At 38.7% G+C, this 16,214-nt stretch overlaps 1 protein-coding gene across 2 annotated transcripts in view; it reads left to right on the forward strand.

The window, feature by feature from the left end:
- The first annotated feature begins 2,029 nt into the window (after positions 1-2,029).
- The window catches only part of LOC136882359 (probable RNA-binding protein 19), an 80,451-nt gene continuing 66,266 nt past the window's right edge, over positions 2,030-16,214 (forward strand). For both annotated transcript variants that reach the window (XM_068229545.1, XM_068229546.1), the window contains exons 1-4: positions 2,030-2,162; positions 2,460-2,664; positions 7,666-7,811; positions 13,408-13,650. In XM_068229545.1, coding sequence (XP_068085646.1) covers positions 2,127-2,162; positions 2,460-2,664; positions 7,666-7,811; positions 13,408-13,650 — 630 coding nt within the window. In that variant the 5' untranslated portion in view covers positions 2,030-2,126. The remainder of the gene's footprint in view (positions 2,163-2,459; positions 2,665-7,665; positions 7,812-13,407; positions 13,651-16,214) is intronic.

Genomic DNA, 16,214 nt, shown 5'->3' on the forward strand with positions numbered 1-16,214 from the left:
AGCTTTATCTTCATATTGTGTGCAAGCAAAGAAAGCCTTTCTTAAGAAATGAAATTTCCTCACTTTAAACATACTGGTATTTGTGCACATTAGTTTTTTTTTGAAGATTTTTATATGGAATACGGCACTATATGAATAGGAAAGTTGGACATTAACTAGCACAGATTGAGAGCAATAGCTTCTGAAATGTGGTGTTACAGAAGATGTAGGTAAGCCGGGTAGATTGGATCACAAATAAAAATATACTGAATTGAGTTGGTGAGAGAATAACAATTTAGCAAAACTTTTATGAGAAGAAATAAATCTATAGGATATTGGTACCTCCATAGAGGTGGATTTAGTATTTCTGCACTGCGAGGCACAATTATAACACATTATAACACCAAAAGAGGACAATAGGTAGGTATTTGAAATAACTATAGAATATGGTGAACAGTAGAAATAATATCTAAAATTACACAAAACCAAAATATTCAGAAACTGATAACTTCTAAAGATAGAAAACAATTCACCATTCATAAAGGTTATCGTCTCACTTTGACGGTAGTGAACTCGTTAATCAAATATTCAAAGGTCAAAATAAATATTTAAAAAAGCGCTACTTGTCTATATAAGAGAGTGAGTGAATGGGTGGCTAAATTTCTAGAAAACAGAGAATTATCTGACCTGTGATAATTAAGGGTCCAGCAGGACAGTATTATTAACAATAATAATGTTATTAATTTTACGTCCCACTAACTACTTTTACGGTCTTCGGAGACGCCAAGGTGCCGGAATTTAGTCCCGCAGGAGTTCTTTTTCGTGCCAGTAAATCTATCGACACGAGGCTGTCGTATTTGAGCACCTTCAAATACCACCGGACTGAGCCAGGATCGAACCTGCCAAGTTGGGGTTAGAAGGCCAGCGCCTTAACTGTCTGAGCCACTCAGCCCGGCGACAGTATTATTGGACCTTTATATTTTCTTATAAGTAAAGAACTGGAATTACAGAAAGGCACTTTGCAGGTGATGATGATGCAGCCTACTGTATAGAGAAATAAATGTTACAGGATTGTAAGCAACTGGACAAAAGACCTCAACAATGTTGTGAGATGGACAGCAGACAATGGTATCCTGGTAAACAGGGTGAAAAGACAGTTTGTAAGTTTTACCATCCCTGAGTTTTAATTGCAGTGTTGATGGAGTAGGAGTACTACCTCATGGGGATCACTGTAAGTACGGTACCCAGGTGTTAATGTAAGTCTTCATTGGAGTACTCACATTAACAGGATTGTAAATAAAAGTTACAGACCTCTTCATGTGGTTACAGGCTATTTAGGGATTGTAGTATATATGTGAAGGAGATGGCATGTAAATAATTTTAAGACTCCAGTTAGAATATGAATGGAGCTCTCACCAGGATTATCTGATTTGAGAACTGGAAGAGATCCAAAGGAAAGCAGCATGATTTGTTCTGGGAGATTTTCGACAACAGAGGAGTAATTTACTGTACAAAAATGTTGAAAAACTAGAAAGACTTGGGAGTAAGGAGACAAGCTGCTCGACTAAGCAGAAAGTTCTGAGCTTTCAGTGGAGGGATGACGTGGAATGACGTTAGTAGATGAATAAGACAGCCGATCACTGGTGACTGTCCAGTACACAGTAAGTTCGGTATATCATCTGTTTACTTCTCTGACGGATATTGCACAAAACAGTTTCTCACTTTCGAATGCAAAAAGCACAATATAACATTTAAAGCACAGACTACAGCTTGAATAATTTGAATCCTGCGCCAACAAATTACAACCGGAAATCACTGCGAAATCACAAAGAATCGCCGGAAGTATTAGGGAAAATTAAAAGGGAGAAACAAACTTCTGTTTTTATTTCTGATGGTTTTAGAAAATGTATGATGATGAACGGGATGGTAAATTTCATTTCTGGTCATGTGTATACACTGACATCGAATGTCAGTAAATTTATCGCAATAAACGAGGTCCAAAAATCCAATCAAATGTTGTCCCTTAAGTTGTAACGTTGGTTGCAGTGTATAAATAAACATGGCGTTGTCCGTAGTTCTCGTAAATTGACAACACGTGAGTTTGGAAGCTGTCAGAAATTAATGAATGCCAGTGATTCTGATCCACTATGTCTCGTATAATTGTGAAAAATCTTCCCAAAAGTGTAAGTCTTTTAGTTCATTGCTGCTTTCTCCTGAGATGTCTGGGCTTTCATAAACAAGGCTAATATTTACCATTTTACCTTATTGCCGTTTCTGATTGTTTTACTATACATTTGGCAGTATTTTCTTTGTAGTATTTTTAAAGTATTAAAACAATCTTGTTTATTTCATATTATATATAAATAGTATATTTTATATGAAGGCTTGTTGTGCTACTTCGTTTTGAGGTTATGATTGATGCTGGTAACATGGTAGGTAAAGTGTCAGGTGTCTGTACGTGTGTTTCTTTTGTGTGACAGGTAACCGAAGATAAATTGCGAGAAATATTCGGCGAGAAAGGAATTGTCACCGACGTACAACTAAAGTACACCAAAGATGGCAAGTTCCGTCACTTTGGTTTCATTGGATACAAAAGTGAAGATGCTGCTCAGGAAGCAGTTAATTATTTTGATAACACATGTATCAAATCAGCTAGAATAAAAGTAGAATTATGTGCTGCATTAGGTATGTATTCACTATAAAAATTTCTAGGTTATTCCCAACTTGATTTTGTACTGTATACATGTTGCCCTAACTACCCTATAGTGTTGTGTGAATATTACAGGGAAACGGTTATTGTTGATGATGAAATGAATGTAGAAATTTATACTAAGAACAGAGTTAATATCCATTAGAGATATAGAGCTCCTTATTTATTATTTAAATTATGGAATTGTTGAATTTCAAACTCTGGTTTTAAATTGTTCGTAGACTGTGTGTTTTCATGTATGTCGTCGTATCTTATCTCTATTGCTCCCTCTTGCCTCACTGACCTTCATTTTATTTATCCCAATGTGTTCCTTTTCACGTCCCTATCCGTCTTTATATGATTTGTTTCTTTCTTTTTATTACTTGTTTTAATTTGAGTAGTGCATAATTTAGAAACAGTAGGTTATCCATATTTAATGTGACTTTACAACATATTACATTGAAGAAGTTATATCAACATAATATTCTGAATAACTGATTTTACAGAAAAATGTCAATTTCTCTATTGTTAAACATTTCATAGTTATGAAATTTGGTGCTGAAGATCAGTTTATTACTAAAGTAATACTGGATATGAACTGTTTCGTTATATATAAATATAATTATTTTATTTTTTATTAATATGGCTCTTATTTCTCTATAGGCTATATGATGTAAATAATTTTAGTATAATCTGGCTACTAAGGCAATTCACAATTGTATGCTAAAGTAAAGCTGATTTATTTTTTATTGAAGTGACATAGTGGTCCACAGTGGTATGCAATGATAGGCAAGCTTCATAAATTTCATATGATATGAATTTCGTGTTGATCCGTATTGACAAATGTATAATTTAATGGGGTAGAATAATTTATTAACTGAGCGATTTGGCCGTGCGGTTAGAGGCACGCAGCTGTGAGCTTGCATTTGGGAGATCGACAGTCCGGAAGGCGGTTTTCCATTTTCACACCAGACTGTACCTTAATTGATGATGATGATGCTTGTTGTTTAAAGGGGCCTAACATCGAAGGTCATCGGCCCCTGTGTACCTTAATTAAGGTTACGGTCGCTTACTTTCCACTCTTAGTCCTTTACTATTCCGTTGTCGCCGTAAGACCTATCTATATCAGTGCGATGTGAAGAAAGTTGTAAAAACTAAAATGTATCGAATAGGTGGACCCATTTCTACTGCATTATACAGCTTCATAAATTTGTTGTTCATAAGTTTTATGTCATTCTATGTAGTTTACGTATTCACCACCATAGAAACTACTTATAGGGCTGGTTTCATCAACGTGGGTTAAAACTTAACCCCGAGTTATACAGTTTTAACTCTGAATTTGTCTATTCATTCTGTTTCATCAAGGAGGGTTAATTTTAACTCTAGGTTAAGGCCGGAGTTAGGTTAACCCCTCCTTTCACCTGGGTTAAACTGTTAACTCAAAGTTAAAAGCAAAATGGCCACAGTAAATCATGCGTTTGATGCAGAGTTGCTTTATTTAGCTTTGTTCAATGGTATTCCTAACAGAAATACGCCTATAATAAGAAGGAACAACTTTCAAAATCTATCTGAAGAACAATTTATGAAGATGTATAGACTGTAGAAAACCATCGTCAGTAAAATCGTCAATGAAATTTGCGAAAGGTTAGAATACACAATATACCGGGCGAGTTGGCTGTGCGGTTAGAGGCGTGCGGCTGTGAGCTTGCATCCGGGACATAGTGGGTTCGAATCCCACTGTTGGTAGCCCTGGAGATGGTTTTCCGTGGTTTCCCATTTTCACACCAGGCAAATGCTGGGGCTGTACCTTATTTAAGGCCGGCCGCTTCCTTCTAACTCCTAGGCCTTTCCTCTCCCATCGCTGCCATAAGACTTATCTGTGTCAGTGCGACGTAAAGCCACTAGCAAAAAAAATATACCTAATTGACCGAAACAGGCCTCTCTCTTCTATACTAAAGGTATTGACTGCATTAAGGTTTTATACCACAGGGCCATTTCATATAATGGTCGAAGCAACAAGGGTTATTTTTCTGTCAATTGTCAAGTAATCGGTGATTCTAACCTCAAAATTTGTTATATAGTTGCAAGATGGCCAGTAACGTGCGAAATGCTATAAAATTCCCCTATTAATTTTTCCTATGTTCCTCCTTTTCTTTTTATTTTACACCGTCAGTCTTCTTGCATTCTATAATACTTGGGTACTTGGTGGCTAATTCAATAAGTAATATTTTTTCTAATGCAGAATAATTCATGCCCCTTTTTCTCATCTGAACTTCTTCCATTTTTCGATCACAGCAGTCAGTTCTATCACGATCACGAAAGAATAATATCTACCACGGAACTGAGGAAGAAAACTCAATAGCGCACAAGAAATAAACAAAAGAACCACGCAAGAAGTGTGGTCATAATCTCTGATTTTTAGTCACTACCTCCTTAATCGGTACAGCAGCTGTTTCTGGCAAGGGTTAATATGGTGTTAGTTAATCCTCTGCCAAAATAGCTTGGTGAAACGCTTGACTCATAAGAATGAGTTAAAATACTAACTCTAATTTAACAAACCCAGGGTTAGAGTATATTTAACCCACGTTGATGAACTGGGTCATGATGTTGGGTGCAACAGTTCCAGTCCACTGGATATTTGTGCCTTGAGGAAAAGTCCTGGTTGCTCGCAAACATCGAGGGAAACAGGTAATGAATTTGAGGCTGCGGATGTAAGGAGTACTAAGAAATCGACAACGCGATCGCCTGCAGTTTCCTTATCTGGTGTTACGTCAAGGATGTTGTGTATGATTACCATATCTGAACAATTTGGTGCAGTGGAGCAGATGATGGAGAATATGTTAGATTGCACCTGGGAAGAAATGGGCTACTATCTAGGCATCTACCATGTCACCCAGAGTGCTCATATCCAACGTTTGTAATGCCTACATGAACAATAACAATGCCTCTGGTGGTGAGTTCGTAGACTAAACAGGCAGACTGAACATTTTCAACTTATATAGTACGTGTCAAAGAGATGTTAAGTACACAAAAAAAGGCCAACCTAACACCAGTGGGATCCAAATCAACAACCTTTTGATTTCATGTCTGCTGTTATACTATTGAGCTATGGTAGCCTATTGTTCCATTGGAACCGGGCGAGTTAGCCATGTGTTTAGGAGCACGCAGTTGTGAGCTTGCATTCAGGAGATAGTGGGTTTGAACCCCACTGTCGGCAGCCACGAAGATGGTTTTCTATGGTTTCCTATTTTCACACCAGGCAAATACCGGGGCTGTATCATAATTAAGGCCAAGGCTACTCCCTTCCCACACCTAGCCGTTTACTTATCTGTGTCGGTGCAATGTAAAGCCAATTGGAAAGAATCTGATCTATTGCCAGCTCTCTGATGGGAAATCAGAAGGTTTGGATCCTATTAATGCCCAGTGGGCCATTTTTTTCTGTACTTAACATCTCTTTTATAAGTACTTCATGTACTGAACAGGATCTAATAAATCGGAAGTTTATTTAAAGTAAAATGTGGTCAAGAAAATTAAATTAAATATTCATTACACAGACAAACATGAAACTTATGATTAATAAACTTATGCAACCGAGCTCGATAGCTGCAGTCGCTTAAGTGCGGCCAGTATCCAGTAATCGGGAGATAGTGGGTTCGAGCCCCGCTGTCGGCAGCCCTGAAGATGGTTTTCCGTGGTTTCCCATTTTCACACCAGGCAAATGCCGGGGCTGTACCTTAATTAAGGCCACGGCCCCTTCCTTCCAATTCCTAGGCCTTTCCTATCCCATTGTCGCCGTAAGACATATCTATGACGGTGCGACGTAAAGCAAATAGCAGAAAAAAAAGAAAAAACTTATGCAGGTAGTTAAATATTGCATATCATGATGGATCGTGTATGCAAGTTCAATAAAAAAATAGATCAACTTTACTTTTGTACCATCCTTTTTGAATAACCCTGTCTATCAATTTATGTATAAATAGTAAAATACTATGTCCCTGTGTACATCTAGCAGCTGACCTCTTTTGTATTTAAGACATTTTATGATGATGATACTTGTTGTTTAATGGGGCCTTACATCTTGGTCATCGGCCCCTTTGAGGCATTTATATGTTTTATTATTATTATTATTATTATTATTATTATTATTATTATTATTATTATTATTATTAAACATATACAGTCGTATCATCACACACTTTTTTTTTTAAACATAACTGGTTTTTGGACACTAAGGTCCATCATCAGTGTTATAATTAAAATTAATTCCACATGAGTGTGTCATCAGAATTAGTTAAAATGAGTTTAAAATGTAGCCCTGTTGACATTAACTGTAAAATAAGGAACACATTTATAACAATAACTACAGCTTTTTAGGGATCGAAAAGGACATCAAATTAATTTTTAAGGGTAATTATGGATTTGAATTAAATACCCGTGAAAATATTGAGATATTTTTGGCGCAGACAAGGGATCCAGATACAATTTTAAATGAAAGAGTCGCAAGCAACATTTTGTTTACAATCTTGAGTTGATGTAACATCAAGTGCTTCTACCGTAACCTTGAGGTGACGTAACATCATGTGCTTGCAGCTCGTTTCCATACTTAAAGCTGAACATTTGTTAGTACTCGACCAACAGCCTGAGTACGAGGAAAAGCCTATGGTATGTTAATACCTTTTACAACATTATTTTAAGTTTATATGTATCATTTGCATACTTTTACACTTGTTTTTTTTCCTTTTTCTTATTTTACAGTTAATGTCAACAGGGCTACATTTTAAACTTATTTCAACTAATTTTGACGACACACTCATGTGTAATTAAATTTAAATTCTAACACTGATGATGGACCTTAGTGTTAAAAAACTAGTTATGTTTTAAAAAAGAGTGTGCCAATACGACTGTATATGATTAATAATAATAAGAAGAAGAAATGGCTTTGATATTTTATAATGATTATAATACGACATTTATATGTGGCTATATTCACATTGCAGGTGATCCAAAGAAACCTAAAGCTTGGAGTAAATATGCCCCTGACAGCACTGCATTCAAGAAGATACATGGGAAACCTGAAGAGGAAACCAAAAAAGAAGAAAAGAAAAAGAAGAAAAACGATAAAATACAAGAAATATTAGAAAAGGTATGTTAATTATTCTTTTCTCTTTACTTAAACATAGTTATGTTTCATCCTCTCCAGATTATTCAGTTGGTGTAATAAGTAGGACTTTTCAGTCATTCAATTTGTGTTAAGGTTTTCAAAATTAATTCAACGGCTGGTCAGTTTTACAAGAACGTTAAAATAAATGTAAGACGAAAGTAAAACATAAAATTAAACACATCAATTGTTAGGAATATCCCTCTGTGGATCATTGATAGAGAGTCAGTCTGCAGATCCCAAGACTGTTGTTTCAAACCCAGCAGAGGTTGTCAGGTTTTTGAAGGGCAGAAAAAAGTCCATTTACCCCTCCATGTCGTATAAATCAATATTTGACGCCATGCTATCCAGTACTCACCACATTCAGCTGCGCGCAGAATAACTGACATTTGTTTGTGTCTCGCGTTGTTGTCCCTGAGGCATGAGTACGCGCACAGACGATCTAACAATGCTGCCAACGTGTTCATTTGGAAACTAAGACTAGTGACATTGGACTGTGACCAACCCAAGGGGGACTGGGGGCGTAAGCCCTCAGGTTAGGGCCATGAAGCGGCTTGCATTCTGTGAAGCGGCTTTTAAGTTTGGTTTTTTTTATTTTTTTTATTTTTTTTTACTGTACAGCGATAGCAGTGCATTCTATATTGGACAGAGTGGAAAAGCTGAATTAATTTATGTTTCGGGTCATTGAGAAAGCGATTGGTCTGAATTGGTTAGGTCCGGTTAGTGACAAAACCATTGGACTGTGACCAAGCAAAGGGGGTCTGAGGATGTAAGCCCCAGGTTAGGGCCGCAAAGCGGGTTTTAGGTCTCTAGCATTTTGTAGGGCAATAAGAGCCTATTCTGTTTCGCCTCTAAGGCAGGGCCTCTCAAACGCCCAAAATCTCACACGAGCAAACAGCGGCGCAGAGTTCCTGTGCACAGTGCATTGGTCCCGCTCCGCTCGGCTCGGCTCGGACCAATGCTTCATCTCTGGGCTACTTGGCTAAGTTCGGCTCAACTTGGCTCAACTCAGCTCGGATTTGGAGCACTACGGAGAAAGTGAGGAAGAGGGAGACAGGGAGAGCAAGCGAGACAGGCGTGGGGAAGGGGAGAGATAGCGCTATTGCTCCAAATCGAGGAGTGGGGGGCCTGCACTCTGGTCAACCAAATGAAGTCGTCTTTTGCACCGTGCACAGTGCATGCATCCTGAGAGGCGCTGGCCTAAGGTGATATTGCTGTTGTGCATTTCACATTGTTGCCTTTACATGGTATTCTTTGTTTGTGCTTTTATTCAGCCGGGGTTGGTAACACAATCTAAGTATCAATATTGATGGCAATGACGTCACATTCTGTTCACATTGACCAGTAGGAATGCAAGTAGTTACTTTAGCAGTGGACAGTGGCAGATGCTGCTATTTATTAGGTTATAAAAGTAAGTGTACTTCTGTGGGCGGGATGTTGGGTTTCTGTACATCACATTGAACACAACTCTCCTCTAAAAGGAATCCAAGTACGATTTGCATTATTTTCACTTCCTTATAATGTTACAAACTTTGGGTGGCGCGGTGTCAACTTTCACCTCGTAGGATATCAGAAAGATTTAGTGTGACAAATTTAATGTTTACCCAAAAAAAAAAAGAATTAAAAACACGGCTATAAGTCACCCAAGAGAGATTTGTTTCTGTACTCTGTGGCAGAGCAGAATGTAATGTCGAAATTGATACGTAGGCAGCCTAAATTATATCAAATCAAAATGTCATCACACTGTAGCTGAGGCCATACTATTTTTTAATATCATTTCAGGCACTTTGGACCACAGATAATAATTGTCAGCCTTACAGGATTTCCAGTACTCCTTTATCTTGGTGGAGAAAGTGGACCACTCTGCCAGTTCTTCATTTCACTCTTTCTGGAAGATTCTCTATCCCTCTCTAAACCCAGCACTTACTGTATATATGCAAAAAAAAAAAAAAAATCATCCTGCATATTTCTTCTTTCAAACAGTGAAAAGTTGGGTGCTGGTATTATTTATATCAAAGTGCTTGTGATATACAGAAATCTGGGAGTTGCTATTTTTCCATCCACTCCGTTAGCGACTCGATTCCCACCACATACCGGGCGGGTTGGCCGTGCAGTTAGGGGTACGCAGCTGTGAGCTTGCATCCGGGAGATAGTGGGTTCGAATCCCACCGTCGGCAGCCCTCAAGATGGTTGTCTGTGGTTTCCCATTTTCCACCAGGCAAATGCTGGGGCTGTACCTTAATTAAGACCACGGCCGCTTCCTTCCAACTCCTAGGCCTTTCCTACCCCATCGTCTCCATAAGGCCTACCTGTGTTGGTGCGACATAAAGCAAAAAACAAAAAAATCCCACCACAAGCGAGAAACTTGCCGTGAACATATCACGTCATTTGCATAGCGTCAGTTTATGTAGTAGCAAATGTTCAGCATTGCTGTTAAAGGTTCTCTTTAGAAGTCTTTCATGGCTAAAGAGAAGTTCCATATTGTTAAGGAGGCAGAGCAAATTGGTGATTGTGCTGTTGGAAGAGAATACAAAGTGATCAAACCTCTCCTACACTGCCGGCCAAATTTCCTCCATCAGTGGGACTCAAATTGGCTAATAACGGTGTGAGACCATGAAGACTGGATGTCTAATGAACATTGTCACCGGGCAGGCCTTTCTTGTACAGTTGAAACCGGTTATAACAACTCCGAAGGAGCTGCGAATTAACGGTTGTTGTAGGCGATAATCGCACAAACCCATACTTTTTTTTTTTGCTAAAATGTCACTTCTATAAGTTTTAGGTTGCCCACTTGCATGGTTAATTGGTATTTATTCGTATTAATTTTTGTTAAATACCGTTCATTTTATAAAGTTAAAATAATGTCACTGATGTATGTATTTCCTCTGATCAAAACAGAGATGAGTTAGAAATGCGATACGTTAGAGTCGGCATTGTTAGCTCTGGGATTTTAGCTGCAGATGTCAGAGGGGTGCGATGGTGTAGCGAAGGTCACGGAAAGTGACCATACGGCATAAAGCTGAAGTAGGAAGGTAACAAGACACCTGTTCGGGACATAGGACAAAATTCCTTTTTAACTGTAACCAGTTTACAAAATCAAGATGCATTAAAATGATGCAGATTGCTGACATTTGCTGTAGCGAGTTATAAAAATTGTGGTTTTGTCAGTATAAATTTATTACATGTTGCTGTGGGTCGGCCATAGAAAACTGAAAGAGAAAAGGTACACGCCGGTTGAGAAACTAACATTTATACGAGAAGGAGACAGTAATCATAAAACTAAAATTGAAATATCAAAAATACAGTTCCTATAAGGAAACCATAATTTAATTTCATCGATTGCAAATGTTAAAAACATTTAAGCTCTATAGGCGCGCTACCCGCCAGCGTCTTGGAGAGGTGTAGCAATCCAATTGATGAGCCCACTGCTACACTGGGGCGAATTGCTGGTAATTTCACGGGGGCGAATTGCTGGTAATTTCACGATTGAAAAAAACCTTAGATGTTTTTAAAATTGAAATAACTGGACACTTAGAATTAGTTATACCTCACTCTGCACAGTCATTAGTAAAAGAAATGCTATTTCAGATGAATTTTTAAAATTTGGGTGCAAAATAAACAATCATCATCATCATCATCATCATCATCATCACTTTCCAGCTCCCATTTCCCACGCGTGGTGTACAAGTACTCGCCACTTCTTCCTGTCAAAGTATAGTTCCGTTTCTCTATGTCCTCCCACTTGACGTTCCTCTTGCTGACCTCCAATTTCACTGTGTTTGTACATAGATCCTTGGCCTCCGCACTGGCCTACTTCTCGGTCAAAGTAATTCCTTGTCGTTCTCATTCTTTCCATCCTTATAACATGTCCGAACCATTGTAGCCTACGTCTTCCTAAAAACTCGCTAATGCCAGCCTGTTTACTTCATTTCTAATCTTGTCTTTTCTGGTCTTTTGGTTCATCGTTCTGATGAATTTCATTTCTATTGACTGGATTTTTTTTTTTTGCTAGGGGCTTTACGTCGCACCGACACAGATAGGTCTTATGGTGACGATGGGATAGGAAAGGCCTAGGAGTTGGAAGGAAGCGGCCTGGTGTGAAAATGGGAAACCACGGAAAACCATCTTCAGGGCTGCCGATAGTGGGATTCGAACCTACTATCTCCCGGATGCAAGCTCACAGCCGCGCGCCTGTACGCGCACGGCCAACTCGCCCGGTGACTGGATTTTACTATTAGCCTTGTTATGTAGGGTACATTTTTCAAGTCCATCGGTGAGAATAGGAATGAAGTAGCGTGAAACATGGTCAGTTTTACTTTCTGGAGTATTTTATCATCCCAGAGTAGATTTCTCACGTGAAAATAAAATTGAGAAGCTTTCAGAGTACTATTAAGTATTTCTTGGTTTATTATGTTATCTTTCGAAATGATACTTCCAAGTTATTTGAAGTTAAAAACAGATTGTAACAGAGTTCCCTTCAGGAAAATGTTCGAAACTATGCCGTTCTTGTTGATAGTATTTCAACAGTTTTTTGTCTTACTAGATGTTTAGTCCATATTCTTTAAACTTGCCATTCCAAAGATTTAGTGCAAAATAAACAGCATTGATTTATGCTACAGTACAAATTACGTTGTTAATTTATATCTCTGAAATAACCTGTCTTTCATCTTGTTCTTGAAAATAGAGGCAATTATTTTCAATCAATCAATCAAGACTGATCTGCATTTAGGGCAGTCACCCAATTGGCAGATTCCCTATCTGTTGTTTTCCTAGCCTTTTCTTAAATGATTTCAAAGAAATTGGAAATTTATTGAACATCTCCCCTGGTAAGTTATTCCAATCCCTAACTCGCCTTCCTATAAACGAATATTTGCCCCAATTTGTCCTCTTAAATTCCAATTTTATCTTCATATTGTGATCTTTCCTACTTTTAAAGACACCACTCAAACTTATTCATCTACTAATGTCATTGCACGCCATCTCTCCGCTGACAGCTTTGAACATACCACTTATTCGAGTAGCTCGTCTTCTTTCTCCCAAATCTTCCCAGCCCAAACTGTGCAACATTTTTGTAACGCTGTCAGAAATCACCCAGAATAAATCAAGCTGCTTTTCTTTGGATTTTTTCCAATTCTTGAATCAAGTAATCCTGGTGAGGGTCCCATACACTGGAACCATACTCTAGTTGGGGTCTTACATCCTTACTACAACCCGTAAAATTGTCGCCATAAGACATATGTGTGTCGGTGCGACGTAAAGCAAACAAAAACAAAACAACAACCAACCCATAAACACCCTCATAACTCTGCGCGGGGATCTGTACCCTTTATTTACAATCCTGTGTATGTGATTACCCCAATGAAGATCTTTCCTTATATTAACACCTAGGTACTTACAGTGATCCCCATAAGGAACTTTCACCCATTCAACACAGTAATTGAATAGTAATTTGACTTAATATCTTAACGTGATTTGTAAGTCATTCTTAGTTATACATAAAATCTGCTCTTCACCTTCATATATGTATAACTCAGGTTGAACTGTATTTACTACTTATGTTTTCTTTTCTTTTCTTTTCCAGCATAAAGATGATCCCTTATTCAAGGAGTTTATTGAGGCTCATGCAAAGGGAAGTAAAACGCTGCAGGACGTTATATTGCCTGAAATAAAGGAGACTAAGAAGAACAAGACGGTAACGGAAGAAGACGTTGTGGAGGAAAATGATGATTCAGGCCATGAAAGTAAAGGAAGTGAGCAGAGTGATGACAGCGATGCCGAGAACACTACAAAGATCGCCACTAAGAAAGAGATATCAGATCTTGAGGTGAGTTTTGTGTGCACTATTACCTTTAAGCTTTTCAGTCTGTTGAACATGAATATAATTAGAGCATCCACACTTCCTTCACCCGAATCCGCGAATCGTTATCTGCGTATATTGCAGCTATTTAACTATATTACACCCAAGGTATTGAATTGGATAGATATATGTTAACATAATACAACAGCTATGATATCTAGCACCAGACACTCTACAGTCACAGATTTAGGAGATATTTTCTCTTGCGACAACTACCGATGTAGCAGCGGTTCCCTTTCGGAACCTTTGTTCCTTCCACTAATCGCGGAAGGGGGGGCAGTTAGGTGTAGGTCAGATTTACGGCTTTATGGTCTCAAGGCTGTTTGTATATCACCATTCTCCCTTATCAGTGTCAAGGGTCGCCTAACCACAAGCAAAAATAAGAGTATACCCCAGTGAAAATCAATAAACTTCATTATTTAGAAATTATCAGCAAAACTATCCGCACAGCCATACAGTTTTCATCCGCATCCATGCAGGGCTTTAAAAATAACACTTAGACTCTTCTTCTCCTCCTTCATTTCCCGTTTCCAGTTTTTGGGGTCAGGTTGTAAATCTAGAATCGCCACAGTTTTTTAAAAATTATTATTAACATTTCCCCCTGGATGAGAACACCAGGAATTGCGCATCACTTTTGGGGGGGCTAACCATTTCCGAAGCCTCGACTCACCATCAGTCATTTTATAGGCTATTTGTACGATCGGCTTGCCACACCCAAAGGCATTTTATATTTTATACCTACTGCCAGGATTTTTTCAGGCTGCTTCTAACGTGGGGAAATGGCCGCCTTTTGCAGCCACCCCTTACATGAAGTGCAGACTCTGCTAGATGAACTTTTGGGGTATTATCTCTACCAAGGGACCACCTGCCCTCCTAAAGTGCCTCATCTCTGTGAGCTTGCATTCGGGAGATATTGGATTCGAACCCTACTGTCGGCAGCCTTGGAGATGATTTTCCGTTGTTTCCCATTTTCACACCAGGCAAATGTACCTTAATTAAAGCCACGGCTGCATCCTTCCCACTCCTAGCCCTTTCCTATCCCATTGTCGCCATAAGACCTATCGGTGGCAGTGTGATGTAAAGCCAATATTGTAAAAAAAAAAAAAAAAAAGAGGGCCCCATCTGGCCGAAGCCATTGGCCTCTTTAGATTGTACTTGTGTTTTCCCCAAGTCCAGGGCTGCCTCTTCTGCCATCTCCAGTGTACCAAATTCCACCTTCTTCACCGTAGATGCCATTGAGGTCTTCACTCGTAACCCTGAGCTGGGACCCTTACCAGATGTTACACACCAGGTCAGTGTGTTCTGCGACTCTCATAGGCAGGGGCGCCATTCCCTGGGTAGGGCTGCGTCCGAAAGAAAAATCTGTGCCTGTAAAAATTACAATTTTTGGCTTAATTCTCAACAAATTATTGCTTGATTGATTATAAAAGTATAGTGGACTTACGTGGTAATTCATGTGCATTTAATTTACAGGTCTACTGCGGTGCATTTTTTGTAATTTTAAATGTACAGTATAACTTCCATCATATGATGTAAAGGCATCATTTCCACAGTGAAATTGAATTTTAATACTGGGAATGATTATATTTCTGCTCAGCCTTTTTTTGCTTAAGAAGTAAGGGTACTTGGAAATTAAGAACAGATTATGGATACCATTTCAGAGTGAAGTGCAGCAATGGGGGAGCTAGCATAACTTGTTGAGAAAAGTCTCGTTTTGTGTCAGCCAACGCATAGTACTCTTGTATCTTGGACTTAGATGCCGATATCCATTTGTGTCGTTCCAAGTTCACTTTCCCTTTGAAGGTTGTACTGTTTGGTTCTTGTGATCTACCGAGTACTTTTTCATTCGTTCTGATCATAATTTTCTCACTTCGTCTGAAATCGCTATACCCCTTCTACGTGATATTTCTGCTGAAAATATGGGAGTCTTAAGAAGGGTGTTAATTTTATTTTTGTTCTCTGTATCTGCTTATCAAGTCCAGCTGCTTTGAAATCTTGCTGAATTTTGTGGATCCATTGTCCTCCTGTCTTCTTTCCAAGATTTATCATCACTAGTTGTTATAAAATCTGGTTTCCTGGGACTCGCAGTGTGTGAAAGAAATATGTCTTTCCTTCGTCATGTGCTGGTGACTGGTTCAATCTCTCTGTAGAAAATTTCCTTAGGAAGGATTCTCCAGACACCGAGTTCGATAGCTGCAGTTGTTTAAGTGCGGCCAGTATCCAGTATTCGGGAGATAGTGGGTTCGGCAGCCCTGAAGATGGTTTTCCGTGGTTTCCCATTTTTACACCAGGCAAATGCTGGGGCTGTACCTTAATTAAGGCCACGGCCGTTTCCTTCCCACTCCTAAGCCTTTCCCATCCCATCGTCACCATAAGACCTATCTGTGTTGGTGTGACGCAAAACAAATTGTAAAAGAAAAAAAAGATACTCCAGACTCCTGTATTTTTTATTTGTGCAAGTTCTGAAGATTCTTTTTTTTTCAGTTTTTAGGATGTGATCAGTTCGTCTTTCGTTTTTAATTTAGAACAGG

The sequence above is a fragment of the Anabrus simplex genome, chromosome 10 (assembly GCF_040414725.1).
Source record: "Anabrus simplex isolate iqAnaSimp1 chromosome 10, ASM4041472v1, whole genome shotgun sequence".
NCBI lineage: Eukaryota > Metazoa > Arthropoda > Insecta > Orthoptera > Tettigoniidae > Anabrus > Anabrus simplex.